The 27,822-nt window shown below is 46.2% G+C and overlaps 1 protein-coding gene across 2 annotated transcripts in view; it reads right to left on the bottom strand.

Moving 5' to 3' along the window:
* FAT3 (FAT atypical cadherin 3) overlaps positions 1-27,822 on the bottom strand; it is a 565,154-nt gene that overhangs the window by 37,784 nt on the left and 499,548 nt on the right. Inside the window, exons 13-18 of one of the 2 annotated variants that reach the window (XM_027087767.1) lie at positions 19,669-20,062; positions 16,914-17,124; positions 15,561-15,698; positions 14,280-14,423; positions 11,107-11,304; positions 7,218-8,016 (exon numbers count right to left, since the gene is read on the bottom strand). In XM_027087767.1, coding sequence (XP_026943568.1) covers positions 7,218-8,016; positions 11,107-11,304; positions 14,280-14,423; positions 15,561-15,698; positions 16,914-17,124; positions 19,669-20,062 — 1,884 coding nt within the window. Of the gene's footprint in view, positions 1-7,217; positions 8,017-11,106; positions 11,305-14,279; positions 14,424-15,560; positions 15,699-16,913; positions 17,129-19,668; positions 20,063-27,822 lie in introns of both variants that reach the window. The other variant, XM_027087765.1, reaches the window with a different exon arrangement.

The following is a 27,822-nucleotide window of genomic DNA, read 5'->3' as shown; positions in this document are numbered from 1 at the left end:
GCATCTCCAGGCATCCATCAGTTTGGTGCCAGAGTGAGCATGAAGGGAGAAAGGTCCCACTTTATCAAACCCACTGACACCATTTGTGGTGAGTCAGGGCAGGGCAGAAGGATCAGATGTTTTTAGCAATTGTCAGAGCATAAAGCAGGCAGAGAAATCTCTGTTTCCCATCCCTAGGTCCCCTCTGGAAGGTGGGGCGCTGTAATAGGAAAGGGTGCGGCATTGACAAGCAGCAGCCCTGGATTTTGGCCCTGACTAGTTATTCAACGTATTTCCTGTGTGGCTCTGAACAAGTCACTTGACTTCTCTGGGTCTTGCTTTTCTTTTGTGAAAAATGAGGATAATGATTCTTCATAGAGTTGTGAGCATTAGATGGGCTAATGTACGTGAAAGCAACTTGTAAAGAAAAAAAATTAGAATAAAAACAAATTACTACAATGTCCCCAAACTGGAGACACTAGGCTGACAATATGGCAGAGATCTAAACTCCAGTGTAATCCTTTTCTTGCTGTTCTTTCTGGGTCAGAGTCACGATCTGTAAACTGACAGATGATATGAAATACTGTGTGCACGGGAGGAGCTTTTTATTAATCAGCGTCACAGGCCATGTGCAGCTGGGTTAGCCCCTCCACAAGCTTATCTCGGGCAGAGGTATTCTGTTCACAAAGTCTCTCTACCAGGAGAAATGTGCCCATGATGTGGCCATTCATCACAAGGTTTCCCACCCCTGAAACTTCGCTTGGTTGGAAATTTAGGTCACTTTCTACAGAGCTGACAATATACAATTCACTTGAGCAGAAGCTCAGAGCTTTGGAACCTGCAGGGAGGAGGCAGGTGATCCTCCCGTGGTTTTAAAAAGGTCTCACTTCCCTATGTATGACTCTTCTCTCCTTATCTCCCCAGAATTCCCACAGCTCCCAGCGTTAAGTCTATGCCTTTAGCTAATACATCAGTATTTAGCTGTGACTATTATTGCTGCCACTTTGAGCTTATTCAACCCCTTGATTTATATCACTGCCTCATTATACTGAGAATCTAATGACTGATGGTAAACATCCTACACCCTGAGTTCGCATGCTTTGCCAAGATGCCACGTCTCAGCCAATGCCACATAAGTCAATAAGCTTCCTTCTTAATTCCTGGCCGGCATGAAGTTTTAAAACACATTCTCCTAAGGTCCTTTGGCTTTGAAGTGGTTTCTTGTGGTTCTCCCAGAAGCACAGAATCATGTTGATTGGTGTTTGCTTGGCTCCGCCATATTTTCTGGATGATTCTGCTAAAGGCTGAGTACAGTTTCATTCAACATATCCTCTCTGGGGCAGCTGTGTGTGGATGGAATATATAAGGGAGGTGAGAAGCTGGTGTCACCTCCACACTGGGTACCTCCAAACCTCTCCTGGCACTTCAAGACTCATGCATGCTGGAGGTCAGGGATCTGCAGAGACATATCTGTTGTGAATGAGAAATAAAAACTTCCCAGTTTTTAGGGGGAATCTGGTTAAGATTCGGAGATAACACTAAATTATTCAGAATCCCTGGGGTTGGGACAATGGGCTCTGTCCTTTGAGAATTAGCATTAACAATCCCCAGCCCAAGTGCAAACCCAATCTCAGCTTGTTTTATGTTTGTTTGTTGTTGTTTTTTTTTTGTGGTACGCGGGCCTCTCACTGTTGTGGCTTCTCCCGTCGCGGAGCACAGGCTCCGGACACGCAGGCTCAGCGGCCATGGCTCACGGGCCCAGCTGCTCCGCGGCATGTGGCATCTTCCTGGACCGGGGCATGAACCCGTGTCCCCTGCATTGGCAGGCGGACTCTCAACCACTGCGCCACCAGGGAAGCCCTGTTTTATGTTTTTTAAAAACTCATCAAGGCTAAGTTTTAAGTGTCTTACTGCCTTGCAGAAGCGTTCAAAATTTTATTTTATTTTATTGTGCTTATGAGAAGTACATCACTGTGGCTGCCTCTCACAGGCTCCTTTTACCTGTCTTACCATATTTTTCCAGGACTGTCCAGACTCCCCACCATCCAACTCAATCCAACTGAGCTCCCTGCTGTTCGCTCAGTACATGATGCCGGTTCTTGGTCCATGAGAATGGGGACCATGTTAGCCTCACTCACCACTGTATCTCCAGCAGCTCGCCTAGGGCTTGGAAAAGTATTTAATTCACTGTTGAGTGAGTGAGCAAATGAAAGGGTGCCCTGAATCCCTGGGCTTTTCTCTTCACTTCTCTCTCTGCTCAAAATACCTTCCCAGGACTATTCATTGCTTCCAATGCCTTTCATGGACTCCTTCAAGTAGGACAGAGGATTCCTTCCTTTATGCTCATTCTGTGCCCCAACTACAGGAATTATAACTCTTTCTAGCTCCTATTTTTCACAGCCAAGGAGCAAAGGAACTTTTGTTGTTTGTCTAGAAAAAGAGATTCAAGGGGTCCTAAAAACTATCCGTAGATGACTGGAGGGCAACTTGTATAGGAGGGGTTAGACAGCTCGGGTTCTGTGTGGCTCTAAATGGTGGAGCTGGGTGACATCACAAGGAGGTGGATTTTGGTGCCCTAGAAGAGAGAAGTTGTCTTAGGTCCATCTTGTGAGGTAGTGAGTGCCCGGACTGGGGTTCAAACCTTGGCTGAATTATGGTGCCAGGAGTACAGTAAACAGGATGTCTGTAGTGGGTGGGAGGTTGGACTGGGTGAATTTCAAGTTCCTTTCACATCTGTGCAGAGGTGATAGGGTACAGTGGTTAGGACTGCCAGGTGTGAATCCTAGCTTGACCCGTACTAAGTCTGTGACCTTGAGCAAGTCAACTGATATTTCCAAGTCCAAGTTTCCTTAGCTTTTGAGGAAAGTTAATGATACCTACCCTTTAGGGTTATGATGAGGGTTAAATGCAATGACACCTGTGTGAAACACAGCTCAGTAACAGGTCACTGCTCACTAAATGTTAGTTGCTATGTTTGTCCCTGCCTTTATCTGTGCACTGCACTGCACGCGGTTTCTCGCCTCTATTCCTTGGTTCTAATGCTCCTCAGGCTTGAGCACCCCCTCCCCATCACCTACCTAATTCTAGGCATCCTTTCAGACCTAGTGCAGGTGGCATCACCCTCAGTGTTCTTCTCCCTGCCCTGCAAACCCTCGCAGTGGCATCATACACCACTGGCTGAGGGCACGGCTGCTGTCACCCTCAGCCCTGCCAGCACAGAGCTCACCCACGGCAGACGCTCCACGCGTTTTACTGGAGCTCCAGTTTCTAGTCTGGGTTCCATATCTGAACCAGGACTAGACAAATCAGGCATCCACTAACATTCTCATAAACACAATGGTCTTAAACTCTGATGGTCTCGTGGCGAGTCCATTCTCTTGGACAAAGCGTCTCCTTTTTGATCTATTTCTAGATTAGACTTTTGAAAAATCAATGAAAATTTTCCAAAATGGAAAATCATCACTGCCCCATGGGCTGCCCCAATGCTCTGTCCTCTGGCTTCCGCAGAGGAGCTCAAGGGCCTTTATCATTCCCCATCGTTTAGGTTGGTGTCGGGCTTTCTTACCCAAGTGCCAAAGTTCACCGAACATCTAAAGTTTACCAGGAGCCACCGCACGACCTCAGAACTCTCTCTGTAGCTCTCAAACGTTTGTTCAAACGTGATGCTTCGTGGGGGCTGGAATATCATGAGGCTCTTTGGCACTAAATTTCAAGCCTGTTTGCATTTTGTCAAAGCAACTCAGCATTTTGGTTTAAGATGTAAATGATGTTAATCTGACCCAAAAGTCTGCACGAGAGAAAGATGGGTTGGAAGTTGGGAGGAGGGCAGAATATTGAGGCCAAATCTGTATAAATATTACTACACAGCCCAGAATGGGCAGCTACCTCTATTTATCATCCTAATTATTCCACCAAGTGGTGGGAAAGTCCATTTATTGTATCTGCCAACCGTCTAGGGTAAACAGACAAGCAGCAATACTGGGTGTGCGTGCGTGCGTGCGTGTGTGTGTGCGTGTGTGTGTGTGTGTGTGTGTGTGTGTGTGTGTGTTTGGGGGCCTGGGGGCATTTACTGACTTCAATTACCTCTCCTTTCCAATAAATGAGAAAATGTCTAAAATGATTAATGCTTTCCTTAACAGTTCTTCACTGTATTTTTATTTACGAGGATACTTCAGAAAAACTGAGAGAGCCATTACTATGATAATTAAGAGTTTGCCCTCTGAACCCAGAGGAAATTGTTTCTATTTTATGTTAATGTGAGATTTCTTAGAGTTTGGTTTCCTCACCAAACTCGCCAGAATTAGAATCACCCAGGCTACATATATAGTGGCTCCCAGGCTCCACCCAAAACCTCCTGCTATATTTGAGTGCGGGTCTCAGGAGTGGGCATTTCTAGTAAGCCACAGGCATAGTGGAGTCTGAGATCCCCTGCTGTTCTGCCATGGGTCTATGAGGTTGGTGATCATCAGGAAAAATGGGGTTATTTGAATATTCTTACAGAGTACATAGCACTGGGGTTATGAATCATATAAAAAATGGAAGAGTTCCTGTTCTTAAGATGCAGGGAATAAAACAAGGGCCCAAGATGAACCTTTATTGAATCAGCATGCCCTTCTCATCAGCCGTATGGCCCTGGGCAAGGCAGGCAGCTACCATATTTATAAAAGGGAGATTATCGTATATCAGCTGCTGAAGATGGGGATTGGGCCAGATGATGTTCTGAGGTCCTTTTACCACTAACATCCAGTATTTTATTTTGCAGCTTAATTACAAGAGTGACTTAAAGGTGCAAAGGGGCTGAGAAGTGAGGCGAGTCTGCACAGAGTTCTTGTTCAGGAAATGCTCGCTTTTTAAACCGAGAAAGCCTCCTCTTGGGGCGTCTCGGGGCTGAATCACAAAAACTTCCAGCATTCTGGGTTTCCCGGGAGTGGAAAGATTTATGGGGACTCGAGGACAGGAGTCCTGGGCCAGGATACCACCTTGAAACTCATTGCATTTAAAACATCAGTGTCTCATGCAAAATGCAGAGCAAGACCCCTCTCTCCAACAAAATCTAAATCCCTGCTTTGAAGAAAACAGCTAAGCCTGCCCTCCCCTTGTCTCTTCTTGAAGAACTCATACTCATCCCTCAAAACTTAGAATATAGGTGGTCTCTGGTGCCTAAATGTCACAGAAAGCTTTCCTCTGGCCACGATAGGGACTCTGTCCTTTTTCCTCCCCAGCATTCCTTATAACACCATTAATGCAAACAGGTACTTGCAACAGCTGAGTTCACAATAGCCAGCTCCTAAGAGCAGGGACTGTGTCTTTTTTCACTTTGAATCTGCAGTGCCTAGGACATTGCCGGCACCACAGTTTTCTACTGAACGAAATGAGTTCCCAGAGCACAAGGATTAATTAGCTGGTTTAGTTTCTCCTGCAGAGTCTGCACTGTCCTGTCTCGAACCTCTTTTGAACCCTGCTGTGAATCACTGCAGGAAGGCTCTAGCAGAGCTCTGGTACATAAATCAGTTTGCCTACAAAGGAAATATAGGTAGGGTCTGGACGACTGGCATTCATAAATCCTGCATGTTGGTGGCTTCTGCCAGAAATGCATTTCACCTAGCACACATGCTTGGAGTTCCTTTGGAGCTAATTTACATATTCAACAGTTTGGGTATCACTGCATCTACGTGATGAAAACACAAACAGAATTCACTGGGGACCACGAAGTGAGTGGCCAGCACTCTTCTAGGCTGCTCGGAGGTCATCAAAAGGTCTCTCGAGGGAGCTGTGATCTCTGGGGCCTTCCTCTGATGACCTCATTCTCCAAAGTGCAACACAAAACTTTCTACAAGGGAAGAGGGCAGGGGCCCTGCCTGTCCTCAATTACCTAAAGGATGTTTTATAAATGGCTTCTCTTCTGGCCACAGTACCTTTAGGCCAAGTTTTCACTGGCTAGAAAAACTCCAGGTGCAATTTTCTTCGAAGAGGGCAGTGAATTTATGGTGCCACATGTCAGAGAGAGAAAAAGAGGGAGAGAGCAAGGTTTCTTGCTGACCACTGTGGTCATGCGACTCTGTGCAGCTATGGCCTCTGACCAGGGAAGGTCAAGGTTCAGAGACTCTAGTTACGTCGACAAATACAAACCATTCCATCTCTGCCGCTCTGAGGGCTGAATCCACCCCTTGACTGTGCTCCAGAAAATCTGGCCCCTGTTTTTCACTGAAGCAAATCCAGCTGCCTTTCCCCTCTGTGATAGCTTCTGAACCTGTTTCCCTGCCTCTGGCCCGGCCCTGTCTAACCCATTCACCTCTGCAGCCAGCAGGCTCTTCATGAAATACAGACCTGATTCTGACACTTCTCCCCCCTCAAATGAGCCAATGGCTCCCACTGCTTTGAGATAATTTCTAGAACTTCACTCTGGCTAATGGCTCTTCTGTGATCACTGGGCCGACTCACAAGTCTCCTTTGTCATCACTGGAAATCTCTTTCAATCCCCTCATTGTAGGTTGCTGTCTTGCCCCTAAGCCTCATACAAACAGCCCCTCCACTGGAATGCTGTCCCTCCCCTACCTGTTATCACACGTCTAATTCCTACTTTTTTTTTTTTTTAACATTGAAATATAGTTGATTTACAGTGACGTGTTAGCTTCAGGTGTACAGCAAAGTTATTCAGTTCTATATATATATATATATTCTTTTTCAGATTCTTTTCCATTATAGGTTATTACAAGATATTGAATATAGCGCCCTGTGCTGTACAGTAGGTGCTTATTGTTTATTTTACATATAGTACTGTTATCTGTTAATCCCATACTCCTAATTTATACCCTCCACCTTGCCCCTTTGATAACCATAAGTTTGTTTTCTATGACTGAGAGTCAATTTCTGTTTTGTAAATAAGTTCGTTCATATAATTTGTGTTTGGATTCCACATGTAGGTGATATCATACGATACTTAGTGCAGCCACCATGGAGAACAGTATGGAGGTTCCTTAAAAAACTAAAAATAGAGTTACCGTATGATCCAGCAATCCCACTCCTGGCCGTATATCCAGAAAAGACAAAAACTCTAATCTGAAAAGACACACCCACCCCAATGTTCACTGCAGCACTATTTACAATGTGCAAGACATGGCGGTCAGTAAATATTTTGTCCAATGAGTGAATGAACGAATGCATGCATGCCAGGATGGTAATCCAGGCCACCTCTGAAAGCTCAGGACTGGGGAGGGCACTCTCCGAACCGCACTCACCGTTACAGGTGCAGCGCACGTTCCTGTAGAAACGCGGGCACACGAAGCTGATGCGAGCTGTGCTGTAGGTCATGAGCGCGTGGGAATCCAGCGACAAGCCTTGCTCGCAGTGCTGCTCCTGGCAATCCAGCCCGGAGCAGTTCTTCTCCAGGATGGCTGAGATGCGCATGACGTTCTCCAGATGTCTCCTGGCGTTGGACAGCTTCTGGATCAGGTAGGCCGGCTTGTAGAACTCACTGTTGGGCGTCTCCACCGCGAACAGCATGTCCAGCTCATGGGTGCCCGCCACGGGCTGGATGCTGATGATATGCAGGCTGTCCTGCTTCTGGGTGAGGACCGCGTTCCGCAGGGTGCGCCGGAACCCGTGCATGTGCAGCCCCACAAAGTCCTCGGGGGATACGTTCTCGAAGCGGATGGTGACGGTGTTCTGCAGCATCTCGTGCACCAGCTGCTCCACATGCACGACCACGTCGATGGGCACCTGGAAACGGCCATCACTCACTGACACGTTCAGGATGTACTTCCCGCTGTCCAGGCCTCCTAGGGCGATGATTTTCCCATCATGACTGTTCACCTTGAACAAGCTTTTCTGCTCCGATTTCAGGGCAAACGTGAGGACATCATACACATCTTGATCTGTGGCATGGATCTTCCCAATGACCCCACCAGGAAAGTCGTCCTCCATAGTGACAATGAAAATTTCCAGGGGGATGGCTGTGGGCTTGTGGATGCTTTCCTCAATGACCCGCACGCGGATGTAGGAGTGAGAAACTTGCTGAGGTTTGCCTGAGTCTTTTGCCTAAAACAACCAAGAGGGAGAAAGCCAAGGAAGTAAGAAAAAAAACATAATAATTAAAAAAAGATCAACAAAACTCTGAAGATGTCTGTTCCTTTAACCATGTTTGCTTCTTCCTCCATCCCCTGCCACTATTCTGCAAAATGTTGAGGATGTGCATTTAAGTAAGAGGAGTGATTTATCACCTGGGGTCCCCATATGTACACTCTGTTATGGACAATAAAATGTGTCAACACAGTAAAGCCATGGGGGTGAACTGGGAGGGAGAACAGAGGGTGCTATAGGATCCAGCATGCCCACAACAGGCTGGCCTTGTTTTAATTTTGGACAGAAGCCACAGGGGAACCCCATAAAGTGGCATGCCCACTTGTAGGAGAAATCTTTGTTCTCTTTGGCTTCTTTGCTTTTGATTGGACCAGACAGCATTTTTCTGCACATTTAAGAAAAAATGTTATTTAAAGTGAGAAGTACACAATATCAGGGTTTAGAATAAAGATGCTACACTGAAGGGCAAAATAGGTAGCCTGAAAAAACCCATTTTGACTTCCTTCTTTACATAAGAATTGACAGAACCACTACCCTGAAACAGATCATTACTGAGAACCTGCCATGTGCAATGTGAAGGTAGTCAGTGTTGTAGGACTTCTGAGAAGGGCAGATTCTCAGGGGCTGGGTCCCCAGGGTGGGTATCTCGAGATGTGGGGCTGCAAAGGACCTTGCAGGCCAGGTACCATCTGAGGAGATGTGTCCTTGTTTGTAGAAGGCAGTAGAAAAGCACAGGCTTGCTCATCACAGAGACCTGAGTTTGAATCTTGGCTCTGCCTCTATGTGTCTGGCCTGGAGTAAGTCACTTAACTTCTTCGAGCTTCAATTTCTGTATCTTTAATTTGAATCAAATAGTCATATCTACCTCACAGGATTCTTGTACTGCGGGGATTAACAGACAGAGTGATTGCAACGTACTTAGCACAGGCTTGACTCATAGAAGTACTTAGTATGTGACAGTTAATGTAATGTTGTCATTTTTATTATTACCATCACCATATGCTTTTAAAAATGAATTATATGAACCGGAGATGCTGAAATGGAAAATTCATGTAAGAAGAGATAAATTTAGCAAATTAGGTTGAACTTGAAGTGAAACTGTGTATGGCCTCAAAAGACAGTGATGGGGCTTCCCTGGTGGCGCAGTGGTTGAGAGTCTGCCTGCCGATGCAGGGGACGCGGGTTCGTGCCCCGGTCCGGGAGGATCCCACATGCTGCGGCTGGGCCCGTGAGCCATGGCCGCTGAGCCTGTGCGTCTGGAGCCTGTGCTCCGCAACGGGAGAGGCCACAACAGTGAGAGACCCACGTACCACAAAAAAAAAAAAAGACAGTGATGAGTTTGGACTCTATAGGCCAGAGGTTGCCCACTCAGATGTTGAAAACCAGAAGGGTGACAGAAAGGCATGAAGCCACTGGGTGTAAGGTGGCAGACTCATGGGCTTGCGGCCTGAGAAGGACTGCACAGTCATGCCTGCCTAAAGTCTGAAAGAGTCAGAATTCACAAGTTTTCAGGCACTAGGGAGCTCAGACGGATTTAGTTTAGGGGTTGGCACACTTTTTCTGTAAAGGGCTAGATAAGAAATAGTTTAGGCTTTGGGGTTATATGATCTCTATCAACTACTCAACTATCATTCCAGCAGAGAAGAAGCCCAGAGCATATGTAAATGAATCGGTGAGGCTGTGTTCTAATAAAACTTTATTTATAAAAACAGGCCGAGGACAGGATGTGGTTCAGGGGCTATTATAGTCTGTTGACCTCTGGTTTAGTGGAATGACATAATCAAAGTGGACTGATATAATCAAAGTGGAATGATTAGCCTGGAGGGGTGTAGGGATAGATCAGAAAAGAATGAGGCTGAAGCCAGAGGAACACCCGGGAGGCTTCTGCAATAGTATGAGTATCGGGCGATATAGAATAAAGTGGGGTGATGGCAAAGGGAACATATCTGATGCACATGGGGACCTTATGAAGGCAGAAACGTGCGACTTGGTGGTAGTTTAATATAAGGGACTAGTAGGAGGAAGCTCTCCATGGTGTTTACAAAGCCTGAGTTGTGAAATATGCTCTCTAACAACCAGAGAAGGTTTGCAAAGAACTGTACTAGCTTCTGTGAGAAGGCACTAAAACTCTCTCCTTGCCCTTGAGGACCTATACTGTGATATAAAATCATTCACATAATATTGTTGGACGTGTGGGTGGCAACTGAAGAGTTTATCAATGTGCTTGGATCCAAAAGTCATTAATTTGGAAGGTTTCGTGGAGTAGAGTAAGCCATAATTTATCCAGAGAAATAAGGTACACAATGAAATGCTACATAAAGAATGGCTATTGTTATTATTGCCACCATTAATAATGAGTTTAGGTTGCCCTCTGTGCCAACTGTGGGTAAAAAAAGTCACTCAGTTTCACTGATGGGACCCACATCTTGGTACTGGCAAAATTTGCACCCAGTGAATTTTTGGTGCTCTCTCTTTCCTGCTCCTATCCACACCCTTCCCATAACTGCCACTTTTGCCTCTTTGTCTCACTTCATTTTACACCATGACCTTGAAGAAGCTGAAATGTTGGGAGGCCATTGCCATCTGAATCCCTGTTCCCCTCCCATCTCACTGGGGAAACTTACCAAGTTGAGGTCTCTTCAAAAGCAGAGGCCATGAAATAGCTCAATCACATTAGGACAAGGATTGGTTCCTTCCCCACTTGGGTTGACCTGGGAAATACTTCTCAGTACCAAGCAGCAAGGCTTGACAAATGAGTTGTCTTTGGGGCTCGACTAGAACCCCAGGAATTTTCAGAATGCAGATTTAAGCCCAGTGACCGTCAGCCCGGCACACCCTACGGGAACGTCCCACTTCAACAATGATGCTTCCTTTCCTTCCTGTTCAACTTCACATACAGAAGCCACTTTTACTGGTGTGAAATTGAATTTGAAATTAAAATGAGTAATGATTTATGTTGACTTGCTTGACAAAGAAAACCCAACCAACAGGCCCAGCAACCAGCACGAGAGAAAGCTGGCCTGATGCGGCCAGAGGATGAGGCTGTACCTGGACACACAGCACATACTCTGGAGACTCCATGTGCTGGAAGACCACGGCTGAGCGCAGGATCCCATCCGAGTCCAACACGAACGCCTCCTCTTCGTTTCCCGACAAAATAGAGAAGGAGAAGGGAGGCCCATTGTGAAAGGAGTCTCTGTCTGTCACCACGAGCTGCAAAATGCTGGTGCCTACTGGCTTATTTTCCTGCATAAGAGAGTATATTAAAAGGGAAGATAAAATTACACCTCTCTTCACATTTAAAAAGAAAACCCATCATTACCAGCTGAGAGTGCTGTGCTAGAAACAGGGCTTTTTACGGAAGGGATTCCCTGTGATGTTATCTTGTCTTCTGAAAATGTGCTGGCCTATGTGAGCGTCATGTTTCCCATCCTTCGCTGCCACTCCACAGCTGCCCTGTGAGACAGTGAGCTGCAGGTGAAAACATGAGGACTTGGCTTTGAATGGGTTTGCAGGTTCCAAGGATGCTGCTGGTTATACCTTGTCCTTGAAAGGCTGGAATTGCCCTGAGTTCACCCGAACGGCTCCAGAGATACACGGTGCTCATCAGCCTTCATGACGATGTCAGAAATCCTCTCGGGCCCAGAAAACATCAACCTTTCAGGATGGGAAAGCACTTCGTCACACTTACCACAGCACAGTTATGTGGACGCCCAACATGGTGACACAAAGTCACAATACCGGACTCTTTAGGGGGACATCCTGGCAACTTCCCAGGAAAAATACAAAGGCGGGTGTCAGGTGAAAAACAGGGCTTTTCACCCCAGCCATCAGAACACAGTTTTGCTATTTCTTAAGGGAAGGGAAAGGGGATGGGATGGATATTCCTCAGTTAGCGAATGAAGAGAAAAGGAATCTGTAAGTTTCGGAAGTCCGGATGTCATTATGCCAACAGGATTTTGCAGAAACTCTGCCTTCTACCCCAGATGGAAACACAAAGGCTCCTAGTTACTCCTTCTTGGGCCCAAGGTTGTCCTTACTTTGAAAACACCAAATTGAACTCCTCGGTGGCCCAGGCACTGGTTTCCTTGCTCTGCTCTGTTTAGACTTCAGCATTCCCACAGCTCGGGCCTGAAGTCATTTTCATTCGTTCAGGCCTTCTGATGACATTGACTTTGGATTAACTGAGTTTGGGTCCCAGAGATGGAGACAATGATACCCTGCATGACAGCAGTCACGGGCGGGGTGGGCGCACTCATGTGTTAGGGGCTGAATTAGTCTTATGAGAACCATGTGTTGGAAAAAGAAAATTATTCTGGGGTGAACAATGGGAGGAGCATTTTTTTTGCAGGAGAAAAGAACCTCAGATACTTCTCATGTTGCTTCTCCTCTCAAGTGGCCTTTTGGTTATCAGGAACTAGACACCGTCTCCCTCTGGGATAAGTTGTGGAAACGTCCCAGCCCAGCGTAGATTTATTAGTGCAAGCTGACAGTATCCTCAGTACCACACAACACAGAAGATTTACTGATTTGTTTGCTCTCTCTATAAAAGCCATTTCCTCCATACAAGAGAGAGGGTAAGAGGATGTGTGCCTGAGGGGTCACATCCGAGGAAGGAGGGTGAAAGAGAACACAGACGGGCCCAGTGTTGCAGACAAGAAGCCACGGTCCCCGCTCGTGGGCTCAGAGTCTCTGTTCTCTCCCTGCTGACTTCCTGGAGCGCGTGTGAGAACAGTCTGTCAAGCTGATCGACGCGTGTCATAAAACTGACCTTGAGTAGCCAGAGCCCATTTGGCGCTGGGCTAGTGAGCGGAGGCAGGGGAGGGGGGGCAGAGAGCAGCATCGTGGGGACAGGTGGGGAGCAGAGCCATGGAGGGAAGCGGCAGTAGGGGAAGGGGCAGAGCCTGGGGGGGAGCTCTGTGGAAGCTGGAGAGGGGCAGGAATGCACAGCTGCTGGAATGAGCATCAGAGAGGAGAGGAAACCAAAATACCGCTGGGGAAGGAATCGGGTTTCGCTGAGAAAGGGGTAGGAAGGGAGCAGAGAGCTGCTCAGCCTGATTCTGGGGGGGCTCAGTGGTGTGGGGAGCTGGGGGCCTATAGATGGCCAGACTCAAAGTCTTGAATGTTGTTCCAAAGGCGCCCCTCAAGATGGGCAGGTGATTCTGAGGCTGATTTCCTAAAGTATCCATGGTCCCCACAAGACACATATATCCATCCCTGTCTCCTGGAAGTCCTCCATGCTGACAGTATTCCTGGACTGGATTTCCTGATCCTCTTGAAGTTGGACTTTCAGCTTCTAGAAATACTGGGAAATGGACGTAGCTTGGCGCTTAGTACCGTGCTCACGAGATATCTTTTGAATTAAAAAAAAAAAAATAGCTGGGAAGAAAAGTCGTTCTCTCTGAGAGCAGAACACCAGCAGTAAGTCACTCTCTCCTGCAGTCTAATTTTAGAGAGCAAGTGGGTTTAAACTGCTAAACAAACTGCTTATGGAAGACTGATTTTTTTTTTTTTTTTTTTTTTGCGGTACGCGGGCCTCTCACTGTTGAGGCCTCTCCCGTTGCAGAGCAATAGGCTCTGGACGCGCAGGCTCAGCAGCCATGGCTCACGGGCCCAGCCACTCCGCGGCATGTGGGATCTTCCCGGACCGGGGCACGAACCCATGTCCTCTGCATGGGCAGGCGGACTCTCAACGACTGCGCCACCAGGGAAGCCCTGGAAGACTGATTTTAATGAGGAGCAGCTCTAGCCTGATGGCCAGTCTCCCTTTGACAAACAAGATGGTTCGTATCAACCTCCCTCCCCTGCTAGAATAGCACAAAGTGGCTTAAAGGCAGCCTGTCCCTGTGGGAAGAGAATAGTCTTTTCAGAAGACAGACCCAAGTTCAAATGCTGACTCTATCACCTAACAGCTTCATGATCTTGGTTGAGCTACTTAACCTCTCAGATCCTTACCTCCTTCACTATGAAGTGAGGGTGGTCGTGAAGACAGACCGTGTACGGAAAGCACCTGACACTTGAAAGAACCCCATTGGCCACAGCACTGATCGACGTTTTATGAATCAGCTGCAGCAGAAGAATCAGGCTCTTTTCATACTAGCCCTATGATGGGATGAGTTGATATTAGGTAAAAACAAGAGTAAACCATGATGAGTAACTAACAGCGGAGGAAGGAGGATGAGTGCATAAGGACAAGAGCCTGGGAGGCCAGATGTGCTCACCTGAATCACAGCGGTATAGTTAGCAGGTGTAAATACTGGGCTGTTGTCGTTTACGTCAGAAATATCAATGTTGACAGTGGCAGTTGAAGACATCGCAGGAATGCCGCTGTCTACTGCCTGGATGAGCAGGGAGTATCCAGACACCTGCCAAAGCACAAAGGGCCGACAGTGAAGGATCGCAGCGCTTGCTTCCTTCTGGGCTCGCTCAGGCGCTGCAGGCTCGCAGCGCTTTGCGGAAGATGAGCCATCTTCACGTTGAGTCTTTAGACCGGGGTTTTTCAACCTCGGCACCAACTGGCCTTTGGGGCCAGATAATTCTTAGTTGTCGGGGGGCGGACCTGTGCGTTGCAGGGTGTTTAGCAGCGTCCCTGGTCTCTACTCACTAGAAGTCAATATTGCCTCTGCCTGCTTGTCACAACCAAAAATGTCTCCAAATAGTGCCAGATGTCCCCTGGGGGTAAAATCAGCCCAGGTTAGAACCACAGCTCTTGGCCGTTGTTCAAACTATAACAGTTGTCACAACCGATCTGTCCTAAGTATGACTTTTCATACTTTGGGAGTATATTACGGGCTTCTATTATCCAGTGAAGTCTTTCTACGTTTAAGCGTCACGCCTATGGCATCTTTTTCCATATTTAAATTTCACTTTGAAGACATATTTTTGGTCCAAAAAGGCAGTGTTTAGAAACTTAGTTTAACCTCGGGCAGAGGAATCTGCTGGACCATTCTTTCTGACCTAGATACCTTCAGCTTATCCTTTTGTATCTGCTCACTTAGGGTCCATGCTGTTCATGAAACCAGGACCACAGGATCCCGACGCTGAATATACTTTTCTGCTTTCTTGCTTTGGAAGGACCAAAATTCAAACCATCTAGAAAGCCAGGTTTTTGCTTTTTCTTTAAAGCCTCCAAAAATAAGAAAATACCAGTATCTACTGGCAACAAATTCTTTCTAAGGTCTAATGAAAATACTGCCTGCTGCATTTTAGTCCATCCCTATTTACTCCCATTATTCAATGTGTGTTTTTTTGTTGTCGTTGTTCGTTTGTTCCTTTTTTTTTTTGGCTGCAACTCGAGGCTGATGGGATCTTAGTTCACCGATCAGGGATCAAACCCAGGCTACGGCAGTGAAAACGCAGAGTCCTAACTACTGAACCACCAGGGAATTCCCACTCGCGTTATTTAGAATGGAGAACCTTCCCACTTATACTCATGGAGTCTGGCCTGATTTCAGTGAAGGGGTGGGTGTGGATGGGAAGGGAGCAGGCCTCAACTAGCTTACCCGTTCCCGGTCCAATTTCTTTTTAACCTTCACAAGTCCCAAGACAGGATCCACAGCAAATTCACTGTCTCGATCTCCATTCACAATGGAAAATCGAATCTGTCCATTGGGCTGGCTGTCTGCATCTTCTGCTATTAGCTTCACGGGACACAAGCAAAACAAAGCAAAGACATGACACGACAGACAGAGAAAAGGTTTATTCTTAGGGTCCCAGGTCTGTACAAATGGGCACAACTCTGAGAGTTTTCTTAGGCGTTCTACTCACCAATGCCAGGGGAAGAGATTTGGGGTTGGCCGAAGGAGGAAAGCACCATTACTAGAGCTGCCGTTTTATTTATGTTCATTTTTATCTGCCTACAGCCTGATGCTTGTTAGGCCTGATTTTCCTCAGGCCTTGAGCCAGTAAGGATAGACCCAACACTAACTGATAGGGATACTTCGGGGATTCTTTCCCAATTCGGCAAAACAATGGTCTCTGCCACCGAGTCAGGTATTTTCTAAAGGTATGCATTCCCATGTTAAGGAAGTCCAAGAAAATTCCCTTTCCCACATGGCAAACACACAGCCCCACTGTCTGCTGCTCCACATTGGTGATGATGGGATTTATATGTATGGAAATAGTCTTGTAATCGTTTCAGGCCCCAGGAGAAATGGCCTGGGAAGTCTACCTTGGATGTGTAAAGAATGAACACCTGGTGCTGTAGGAGCCAGATGTGAGGGTGGGTGGAAGGGACCTCTCCCACCTAGGGGTAATGAGGGTGCTGAGGATGGGACTGACTCACTGTTCCCAAATGTAATTTCTATGTCTAAGAGAACCTGTGTCCTCCTAATACATAGCTTGCTCTTATTGGTATAGAAAAAATTCCTTCCAGAAAGAGCTCCTTTAAGAGTAACCAGTCAGTCTTAAGCTTGATCCCATTTGTAGCTGCCCTTCTGTATGTGTGTGTGTGTGTGTGCGTGTGTGTGTGTATGTGTGTATTTGCGGGGGGTGGGAAGGATTTTTTTATTCTGTCCTTAGCCATCTACTAACTTGTCATCCAAGGTCACAAGCTAGTAGGAGCTATCATTAGAAATTCATTCTATGGTCTGTTTTGTTTCTCAAAAAAATACACTCCTGGGAGGAACGTGATGAGTGATCACTTACACCTTGATATAAATGAACTTTATCAGACCCTTTCTAACAGAATGTGGAGAAGGAGTAGTCGAAAGGCTGGTGTCTGACTAAAGTTCTTGGGGACCAAAGAACGCTGAAAAGAGGAAGTGCGAAGAGAATCCAAGATAGACTCTGCTCCCTTTTTCACTCTCCTGAGGATTATTAGTCCCAGGTGTCTGGACCACGCCCCTGGCACCTACCGAAATGACAGAGTCCCCGACTGAGGCGTCTTCACTTATGACGGCACTGTAGACATCTTGGCTGAATTCGGGAGGGTTGTCATTCACATCTGTGAGGTTGATGTTGACAGTGGCCATGGCACTGAGGGCGGGGGTGCCCCCGTCTTTCGCTTCCACCACCAGGTAAAACTTTCTGCATAGTTCAAAGTCCAGGACCTCAGACACAGAGATACTCCCTTTGAAGGAAAATGGGGAGCTTTAGACTTGATTAGGAAAAACTCTGGTCCGCAGTCCCACAATCATGGTAATATTTGTAACATCATTTCCAGCCAAGAGTTTGAGATATTCAGGAATTGGTTTACTTAATACCCAGCTCAAAGCAACCCGGAGTCTGATTAACGCTGTCAGTTAAAACATTGCTATCCATCAGACACAATGCTGAAGAAATCAGGTCTTTGCATGTTTCCGCAATAGCTTCTGAACTTCCCTCGGGCAGCCTGAAAATCTCTGGCATTATTCACTCTCAGGCAATTTGGGAGGAGGGACCGGAGCAAGCATCCCCTATGAGCACCTCCCCAGGATTCCTCAGGTGGACCCAGGCAGACTGAGAATGTGCCAAGATGCGTGGACGTGATTGCATGACCCCGTCCCTCATCAGTAAGTATATACTTGCAGACTTAACCTACTCTTAAACTGAATTAACCACTAAGGTGCCTCCCCTACTTATAAGCCGCTTTTCTGAAACTTTTATGGCACAAAGAGGACAAAGACCTCAGAAAGTTCAGGATGTAGTGATGTGACGGAAAAGGAAACACTTGGGAATCTGTTACCGAATAGCAAGCGTGAGTTTAGTGTCTACAACTACAGAGCAGAGCTAATACCCATGGCACAGAGTTCTTAAATTAAGCAAGGAGAACAGGTGAAAGCAGCTAGGTGGGGGCACCTCCGCGAGGGGCTCCTTGAGTGTTCTTTCCCTCCCATCCTAGCCCTTTCTGGTGGGCGACCCAGTCCTGCCTCCTGCACTTGGTAGCTGGTCATTGTACCGTCTGCAGAGCAGTTCTCGAGGGCATTTACCTCTCTCTCCCACCTGGAAAACAGTCCCTAGGACCGAGGTGAGTACATCACATCTGTTCTCTTTCCAGACAGGCAGCTTCTCAGGGAGCTAAGCCTGCCCTTCTACTTAAGGTGAGAAATAGAAGTCGTACCTAAAGCGAGAGCCTCTTTCTCTCCATAATTATGTTTTCTTAGCAATTACCACCCCTAGCGCTTTATTTCGCATCCCAGCCTCGTTATCCAGAGCCAGATTTAAACAGTACTCAACCATTTCCCCATGGTATTCATATACAATGGCCATAACTAGACACGCTAAGGCTAACACACATTTAAATGAGGAAAATCCCCATACATTTTAATTTGAAGTAATGCACTTAATAAACAGGGTTATTAAGTGGGAGAAGCTGCTGCTGCAATCCTTCCATTAACGTTTCCACCCTCCTATACTAAGGCAGGGACTACGTGTCCTGCAATTTTTGCACCCCCATGGCATAGCAGTGCTATATAGAGGTTAGAGCATGTATTCCAGAGTCAGGGAGATCTGACTTCAAATCCTGGATCCCTGCACCACCCACAACTTACTCACATTGGAAAAATTAACCTCTCTGAAGCCAATTTGCTCATACAGAAAATGGGAGAAATAACTAACAACTTAATAGGAATCTGGTGTATCTGTCACGTTACACGAACATTGCTAATTGCGATAGTTTCTTGCTCATATGTCTTGGATTATCCAACAGAAAACAGACCTCCTTTGCCCTCTTGCTCAACAAGTACGTATTCCTTGAGTGATGACGGAATTATGTCCAGTGGCCAGAAGGTATGAGGGACTCACCTTTCTCATCTGTGAAATGGGCTGCCTTGCTTATTCATAGGGGGATAGGTAAACAAATAAGAATATCCACAAAAGAGCTTTGAAAATATTAATATAAACACTCTTTGAAAACGCAAGGGTGGGTATGTTTACTTTTCAAAGAATTGCCAAACTTTTTTCTGAATTATCCTCTTCACTTACTCAAAACAGCCCTACTAGTTATTACTCCCCGAGGAAGAGAAAGCCCTAGGGTTCTCTTTGTTCTCTTGGTTTCTTTCTAGACATCTCTTCCCCAGGAGATGCCACACCCTCCCGCAGAGTTTGAAAAGGGCGTGGTGAGAAATGGCAGTGTTCTGACTATGGGAGCAGTGAGTAGGAATCAAATACAATGCCCATTCCAGCCGGCCGGGTGCTGGGTTTAGAAGGCCTGAAGGTCACCATGCAGATCACTCATTAACATCTGCCTTGGTAGGTGACCAGAGAGTGGCCACCTGAGCGTGGACAGTGGCAACTGGAGGCTAATCCCCAGGAGCTGTTCCAACATAGAAATATAGGACCCAAGTAACAAAAACAAGCAAACAGAAAAGAGAGAGAAACAAACAGACCCTGAGGCTCCATCTGCAAATACTATCTCCCCATCTTGAACCACATGACTGTTCCCAAGCTTGTCAATCTGAAAAATCCTGGAGCCAACCTAGGGGCCAAGTATTTGCCCAGTGAGCCCACAGCAAGGAGCTGAAACTTAGCAGGGGGCATCGTTGGAACAGAGTGTCAGAGGGCACTCTGGGGTCGGCATGCAGGTCCTGCTCTGAGAAGACTTGTTTCCACCGAGAAGGGCGGTTGATTAGAGGGTTAGGAGGAGAACCAGGGTATAGTGAAGGCTTAGATTCTAAGTTGGTTGCTGCTTACCCACCTGTCTTTGGGTTGATCCTAAATTTCCCTTGCTCGTTTCCAGACCGGATGAGGTACGTAATCTCGGCATTTGTGCCTATATCTTTGCTGGTGGCAAAAACAACAAGGACTTGGGTGCCAGGGGAGGTGTCCTCAGGCACCGTCACCAGGTAGTCCCTCCTCTCAAACACGGGGGGGTTGTCGTTAATGTCCAGGACGGTGATGGTGACAGTGGCCAGAGAGGACAGGGCCTGGCCGGGGCTCTGGTCGGTGGCCTGCACGCTGATGCTGTAGGAGGACTGTTGTTCTCGGTCCAGCGGCTGCTCCAGGATGATGATGCCAGACGAGCTGTCGATGGAGAAGAACCCATCGGCTGAGTCGGCCAGGGAGTACACGACCTTCCTGTTGGTGCCTGTGGGAGACGCGAGAGCGTGAGCGGAGAGGGACGCAGGCGGACGCTCTCTGCACTAGAAGACTGTGGCTTTGATGACTGTCTAACGGCCACACAAAGAAAAACGGTAACTATGGAAACCAATGGCTTTGGTCCTACGACGACTTCAGTTTATAACAAATATACAACTGAACCAAATGGTAAAGAAACGGAAAATATTGGTAAGAAATATCAGAAATAGTTGGATCTAAAGCAAAACGTTTTGCATGCATGTGTCACGTTGTTATGAGTCCTTCCTTCAATGTTTTCAAATAACTGACCAACTGTCTTGATCATGTTAGAGAAACTGACTTCAGTTCTTCTGGCTCGTGTGGCTTGGACAAGTTACAGTCTTTCTTACCTGCCTAGGCCACAAGGAAGATGAAAAACGCTTTGAAAACAGCGACGAACATATAACCTATTATTATTCAAGCCCTCAAGCAATTTCTTCATATCTTTATAACCTCCATCTGAAACTGTTATCCTGAGGATCGCTATGCGTCTCCTAATAAACAATCCAGCAACTTAATAAAAAAAGAAATAGTTGGATCTTCTCAATATATTAAAGAACACCATGCATCCTTAAGAAAAACTCTAAGATGCCAATAGGTATAAGCGTCAGGATGTGCCACAGAAAGAGAAAGACAAATTAATTAATTAACTCGACACATTTTTATCTAGACTCTATCAGGCACTATTCCAAAGACTAGAGATTCTCATAATGGACAAGAGACAAACATTTCCTGAGGGAAATTTTTACTTCCTGGTGAGAGTAAATAAGAAATGAACAAGAACAAAGAATCAGTAAAATACATGGTATGTTTGGGAATAAAAAGGGAGAAGAATGAAGCCATAATGGGGGGGAATCGTGAGTGCTGGGGGCAGAGGGAGTTTGGGAGCTGGGGAGAAGGGTGGTCCTTTTAATACAGGTGGTTGGAAGTTTGGCATTTGAGTGAAGACCCGAAGGAGGGAGGGAGGGAGTGAGCAGTGCAGAAATCTGAGGAAGAACGCCGTTGGTGGTAGTTGGGAAGCGCTGGAGGGCTCTGAGGAGGGGAGTCACACGGTATGAATTAGATATTAACAGGATGGCTCAGGCAGCTGGTTATGAACAGAACAGCAAGACAGGAAGCAGAGACCCACTGGCAGTCTCCTGCAGGAAGACAGGTGTGCAATAAGGGCATCTGGAATGGACGGTGGTGTTGGAAGGGGTGAGACGTGGTCGGGTTCCAGATGTACTCTGAACACGTGGGTGTGATAAGTGAGGGGCCCTAAATGTATTCTGAACTTGGAGGTGGTGAGAATAGATGGCTTTCTCACCGTGGAGCTGGCAGGATGTGGGATGTGAACGAAAGAGAAGATCCCAGAATGACTCTTAGGTTTGGGCCCGAGCGACTGAAAAGAGGGAGTTACCATCAGTTGCCATGGAGAGGACTGATTGCGGGAAGATGATAGGATTTGGACGAAGATCACGGGCCCTGTTTAGCATCGATTAAGTGTGAGATGGACATTTTATATGTAAGTGGAGATTCAAGTAGGAAGTTAGCAGAGGAGGCTGGAGATCAGAGGAGGGGTCCAAACTGGAGTTACATTTTTGAGGGTCTTCAGCATTCAGAGAGCCAGCAGAGCCATAAGAATGGATGCGGTCATGGGCTTCCCTGGTGGCGCAGTGGTTGAGAGTCCGCCTGCCGATGCAGGGGACACGGGTTCGTGCCCGGGTCCGGGAGGATCCCACATGCCGCGGAGCGGCTGGGCCCGTGAGCCATGGCCGCTGAGCCTGCGTGTCTGGAGCCTGTGCTCCGCAACGGGAGAGGCCACAACACTGAGAGGCCCGCGTACCGCAAAAAAAAAAAAAAAAAAAAAAAAAAAAGAATGGATGCGGTCGTAAGGGAATATAAAGGGAAAAAAGAAATACAGTGACCAGTAAGCCTAGAGCACCCCATCAAAGGAGGGAGAGGATCTAGTCAGAGGGTGGTCTCCAGTTCCATGGCTTAAAGAAACGCACGTAGTTATCAACATACCATTTTACCTTAATATATACTAAAGCTAAAACCTACCAACCAGGAAATGTTCATTAACAACCAACGAATCAATGAATGATGATTGGACCAACTTCCGATTCTGAAGATTGACTTAACTGTTTTCATCCGAGGAGCTCAGCACTTCAAAATGGTTTATAAACCTCAAATTCACTAGGAGTTACAGTTTATAAGAAAGAAAACATAACAACTTCATAGGCCGAAAAAGCATCATGTTGAGCCTAAACGCTCTTAATGAAGACAGTCATCAGTCATGACTTTAGCTATGACAACTACCTGAAAATGTCTTTTGCGAATCAGGGACCCCTAGAATATAAGCTCTTACAGGGAGGGCCTACGCACTGTCATTTTCTACTACACCATCTCACCATGGGGACAGGCCTTTGGCAGTAATAAGAGTTAAACATTTTACTCCCTCAATGTACAGTTTCCCTTAAGCCAAAATTCCAAGCAAACCAATAAAACCATGGAGGGAATGACAGAAATTGCATTATGTGGCTTTAACCAGAAGGTCAACATTGAGAGTTCGTTCATGGTTCCATTCCAGAGAGTCCATTTTTTCCAAAGTTTCATCATTTACTTCTATTTCTCTTTCAAAACAACCACCCCGTGATATATAAACATCAACCTCTGATTTTATTGGTGCTGGGATGAAAAACAAGAAGTCTTTGCTCTTTCCTTGCTGTCCCTTGAAATAAGGCCCCAAAGCAGGTGTTTTAGGGATGCTTTCTGGCTACTTTCACAGCTGGCTGCAAGATTAAACTTTTCAACATAAATTCCTGGGGTGAATACACAGAGGATCGCGGAGGTGATCAAGCTTGCACCTGAAAAACAATAACCCTGCCTGGGTGTCGGAGCTGACTGTGTGCCCTGGAAGCCGCCGTGACTGACGGGATAGTGTCAGGACACCTCTCAAAGACACAAAAATGCATTTATGGAAACACATCAGTGATTGACGTAAATACACCACATGGGTTTTCAAATCACACACGTTCCCTGGGGATTTGACTGGCAGCCCCAGCATATGGAAGAGCACTCTCACCAACAATAAGATGGGGCAGGAAGTTCATGCAGGATCTTTCCTCTGAACATCTGCTGACAACACCCACTTCACTGACGCAGGGATTTCCCTGGGGCCACTAGCATATGTAGGTAAGCAGGATCGACAAAGTCCTATTTTCAGATGTGCTCCTGGATAAGCTTCCTCTTCGGGCTTGAAGATCACGTAGGAGGAAGGCCATTTCTGACCCCGTTCTGAGAGCCATGGTGCTCCAACCCGCTGAGTTAGGAGAGGTAGGGGCTGGGTTTGCACACTGCCTCTCTCTGTGGCAGCAAGGCCCGAAGGGAAGGTGCTTTTCATGACCGCCTGTGTTTCCTTCACTGGGACAGATAGCTGAAATCTAATTAAAAATACTGCCTGTGTTCCCAGTCTGCAGATTTCTCTCCCAGCCCTATTCAGAGGCCCTCGGCTCTGCTCGGACCTCCAAGCAGGAGAGGCCGTGTTTTCAGAGCTTCCAGCTCAGCCAGCTAGCCCTGTTGTTGGAACCCTGCATTTACAAGGCTGACATTGACCAGCCACACAAAGACCACGGCTCCCCTCTGGGTAGGTTCTGTTCCTTTAAAGCTTAGGGACAGGGAGTTTCTGCTTTATCACAGCAGAAGACCATCCCCAACAAGTTGCGGACCCAAACTCCCCCCACTCCCCGTATATTTTGCTTCTGACAGTATCTTGTGCATTCACACCAGGAGGAACAGGGAGATTTACGGTTTACCTCTCCTTTCTGTTACCAGTCAGACTTATATGAAAGTAAGACTAGAAAAGGTTGGGGCAGGGTGGGCACCCAAACCAACAAACCTGCTAAGTGGTATCTCTTGTGATTTGGTAGTTCTGAAGAAAAGAGCAGGATATATTTTTGGAATGTATCTAAACTCCAATTTAGACACAATTGCAACAGATTTCAGTGGTTTCTAGAAATCAAGTCAGATGCATAAATGTCAACGTGCAGGCAATACTTCTGTTGGAGCACTCGGGTCTTTTGCTATATTACCAGGCAATGGGGGCTCTTTGTTAAATGAATGCAGGTCCCGTCACTAAAGTGGAAACTTTCTATCCAAGGGCGTTTGATAAATGCCATTCTTCAAATCACCAGCTTTTCGCTACGTACCGGGCAGAAAAGATGAACCCGAGCAGAAGACTTGCTTGCTAATTGGTCTAATGCTCTCACTGCATGTCATGACGTGTTATATTAAGGTATAACATTAATCCATCATTTCGTGTCTGTGTTTTTAAGTACGTAATTCTCTTCTCCAATTTGCACTTAATTTAATGAGGACGGAGCTACTCAGCTTCTTAAGATGCTGAAATGCCAGACTACCAAGAGAAGTATGATTTTCATCGCATGTGAAGTTTCTGCGCGTTAACTGTGGCACATGGAGCGGGCAGGCCTTCAGAGGATTAAAATCAAGTAAACAGAGAATGCTTAAAATCCCGATTTGCTCAAAGGAAGTAACAGGTAGTGGCATTTTGTGGAGTGGGGTGAGAGGAAAGAAATAGCATGTACAAATTCCCAGAGAGAAGGCTATGAAATCCTGGGGCGGGTGGGTTGCCAGGGGAATCTATATTCCCTCCCTTGGAAGATTTCTAAATGGAGGCTAGGTTCCTCTCAACTGGGCCAAATGAAAAGAGGGACTGTTTGGGGAGCATGGACTGTACAGAAAAGTCAAAGTTTTAAATGCTTAGGAATGAAGGCAGTGTGGTGCAGTCTTGGAAGACAGGAGATCTTGCTTGTAGCCCATGGGTTTCCCAAGTATACTCATGTAGCTTAACCTCGTTGGTGTCTTCATTTTTAAAATGATAGAACCTAGTCCATTGAAGTGTAAGATGATCTTCCAGCACTGTGATTCATTTGCAAGTTAATTAATGGAGTTGGTTTCATTTTTATTTTCAAAGGGCTGACCCTCTCCTCCAACTGGCCATGAAGTTGCTGGACCTGGGCATAAATGGGCTGAGTCATCAAAGGAAAAGTCCACGTTCGACCCAGTGATGATGAGCTATTGGACTCTTCTGGATGGGATGAAAACTTAACACAGTAGCTTCATACCATTCAGTTACATGTTGAGAGTTCACACATATAGTTTACAGCAAGGCTTTTATACCTCAGTGAGAAATAACGCCCACTGCTAGGATCATCCCCAAGGATCTCACCTAGTGTCAGAAGAGCTCAGCTTGATACTTGAGATTGTTAGAATCAGTACCAAAACCAAATGGCCAGAGCAGCCAACACAGCAAGGACACTGAGACTTTTTTTAACCTGGTCTTTAAAAATGTTTTCTCCCCTCCTTCTGAGATCAAGCTCCCTGGGCTTAAGGAACCTACAAGAGCTCTGCTCTTACTCAGGGGGTCTCATGATGGCTACTGCTTTGACTCTGTCAGGGCAGGGCCGTGTCTGTGACCTTCACACTCTATCCTCCAGTGCCTGCACAGGATCTGGCCTGCAGGCAGCACACAGAAAATGGGGGTTGTACTAAATTGCTGTAAACCGGCTTTTCTAAAGGGACTTGAATTTATACAGAACAGATATCCGGGGAAAAAGTAATTTGAAACAGTCTCAACAATCATACTCTAGAAACACTTTTAATTTTGGTTCTAATCATGTGCTTTCATATCAGCTTGATTGATATACTGAGGTGTCATAATTTATGTACAATAACCTGAACACATGTGAAGTGTCTAGCTCATAAATTCTGAGAAAAGTACATCTCCGTGGAACCACTCTCTGCATTAAGATACAGAGCATTGCAATTGCCCCTTACAGTTCCTTCATGTCCCATGGCTGTCAGTCCCTCAATCCCATGACCTAGGCAATCTAATAAGTTGTTTTGAACCAACACTTTCTCCCGTCTTCATGAATGTCTATTTATCAGTGCTTGAAATCCCACAAGTACATTTAGATTTCAGTCTTTAGGACCCAGGCGTGGCGATTAAGACACATTCTTATTTAAGCTACAAGGATTACCTTTTGAAGAAAAATGCTAAACAAAGCTTTGGTTCATGAATATGTCATTGCGTTCCTTTGCAATAGCCTTATCCTTAAAATATAGTACTTTTGAGAAGCACAAGGGTTCTGTCTTTCTCACCGGAGACCCTGGCTATGACCCTCCCATTTGATAAGGATTTGTCAAGTGCCACTTGTTTGACTATTCCAGGCACCATGCTGAGGTGAAGTGGAGCCCAAAAGCTGCTTCCTTAATTCTAGGAGCTTAGCAACCTGACAAGGAATTACGTAAACTATTAACTATGTATTAAAGTAATATCTTAGCTATCAGATCGTTTAGGGTTTCCTGCATGTCTTCCAATCCTACCTGAACTGGAATGTTGAGTTCTTTTGATTCTACCTCTGAGAGACGTCTTGAACGTCTGTGGCCGAGACTCACAGTCAGGCAAGGCTCCACCTTCTCTCACCTACACTGTTGCAAGAGACCCCTAATTGCAAACTCGGACTCCATCCCTTCTTGGCTAAATTTAACCAGAGTTAAGTTCCTAAAACGCTGGGTCCAGTCCTGCCCCACCTGCTCAAGATAGTTACCGACTTCTCACTTCTTACAGCAAGAAGTAAAAACGATTGAGAATGGCTTTCCAGTCCTTTCCAGTCTGGTCCCAGCCCACACTCTCCAGGTCACTTCCTGCCCCACTTCCCTGTTGCGTGGTCTACTGCAGTCACTCCTGAAGACACACTCACATTTACTCTTGCAGGCCTCTCTGCTCATGCTTTCCCTTCTACTCAGAACATCCTCTTCCCCGCCTTCACTTGTCAAAATCCTACATATTCTTTGCAGGGTCTCCTCTGGGATAGCTTCCTTAACTTCCCCAGTTTCTCCCTTCCCTTTGCTTCCTTAACATCATTATTGCATTCTCATTAGTTATATTTATATCCTTTCTCCCACTAGATTAATGTATCATTTAGGCAGAAGGACCATGTCTTTTGTTTTCCTTTCCACTTTACTTTTTCCCCCAGTTTTATTGAGATATAATTGACATACAGCCCTGTGTAAGTTTAAGGTGTACATAATGATGTGACTTACATATATCATGAAATGATTACCACAGTAAGTTTGGGAATAGCCACCCTCTCAGGTAGATACGAAATTAAAAAAAAAAAATTTTCTTTGTGATGAGAACTCACATAGGATTTGCTCTCTTAACAACTTTCATATATCACATACAGCAGTGTCCATTATACTTATCATGTTGTACCTTACATCCCTAGGACTTATTTATCTTATAACTATAACAGGAAGTTTGTACCTTTTGACTGCTTCCATCTGATACTCCCCACTCCCACCCCCTGCTAAGGGACTGTGTCTTATTATCTTTGTATCCTGGTTCTGAGACCAGGGCCTGGCACACAACAGGAGAGAATGAATGTTGAACTGCAGAAGAAACAGCCAGGGGACCACAGCAAGCGTATGATGAGCCTGCTAACACGATGAAGGCAGGGGTGGTGTGCACACTGCTGTTACATGCCCACCGCAAATGCATGGGCCAAAGAACTGAAGAGCCTCCAAACAGTGCGAAGTGGAGAAGTCAGAAATATTTAATACTAAAACTGTACATAAAACATTCATAGGGCTTCCCTGGTGGCGCAGTGGTTGAGAGTCCGCCTGCCGATGCAGGTGACACGGGTTCGTGCCCCCGTCTGGGAAGAT

Source organism: Aethalodelphis obliquidens, unplaced genomic scaffold, assembly GCF_003676395.1.
Source record: "Aethalodelphis obliquidens isolate GAN/ISIS:26980383/991018 unplaced genomic scaffold, ASM367639v1 scaffold60, whole genome shotgun sequence".
NCBI classification, from domain to species: domain Eukaryota; kingdom Metazoa; phylum Chordata; class Mammalia; order Artiodactyla; family Delphinidae; genus Aethalodelphis; species Aethalodelphis obliquidens.
This window is presented reverse-complemented; position numbering and strand designations above follow the sequence as displayed.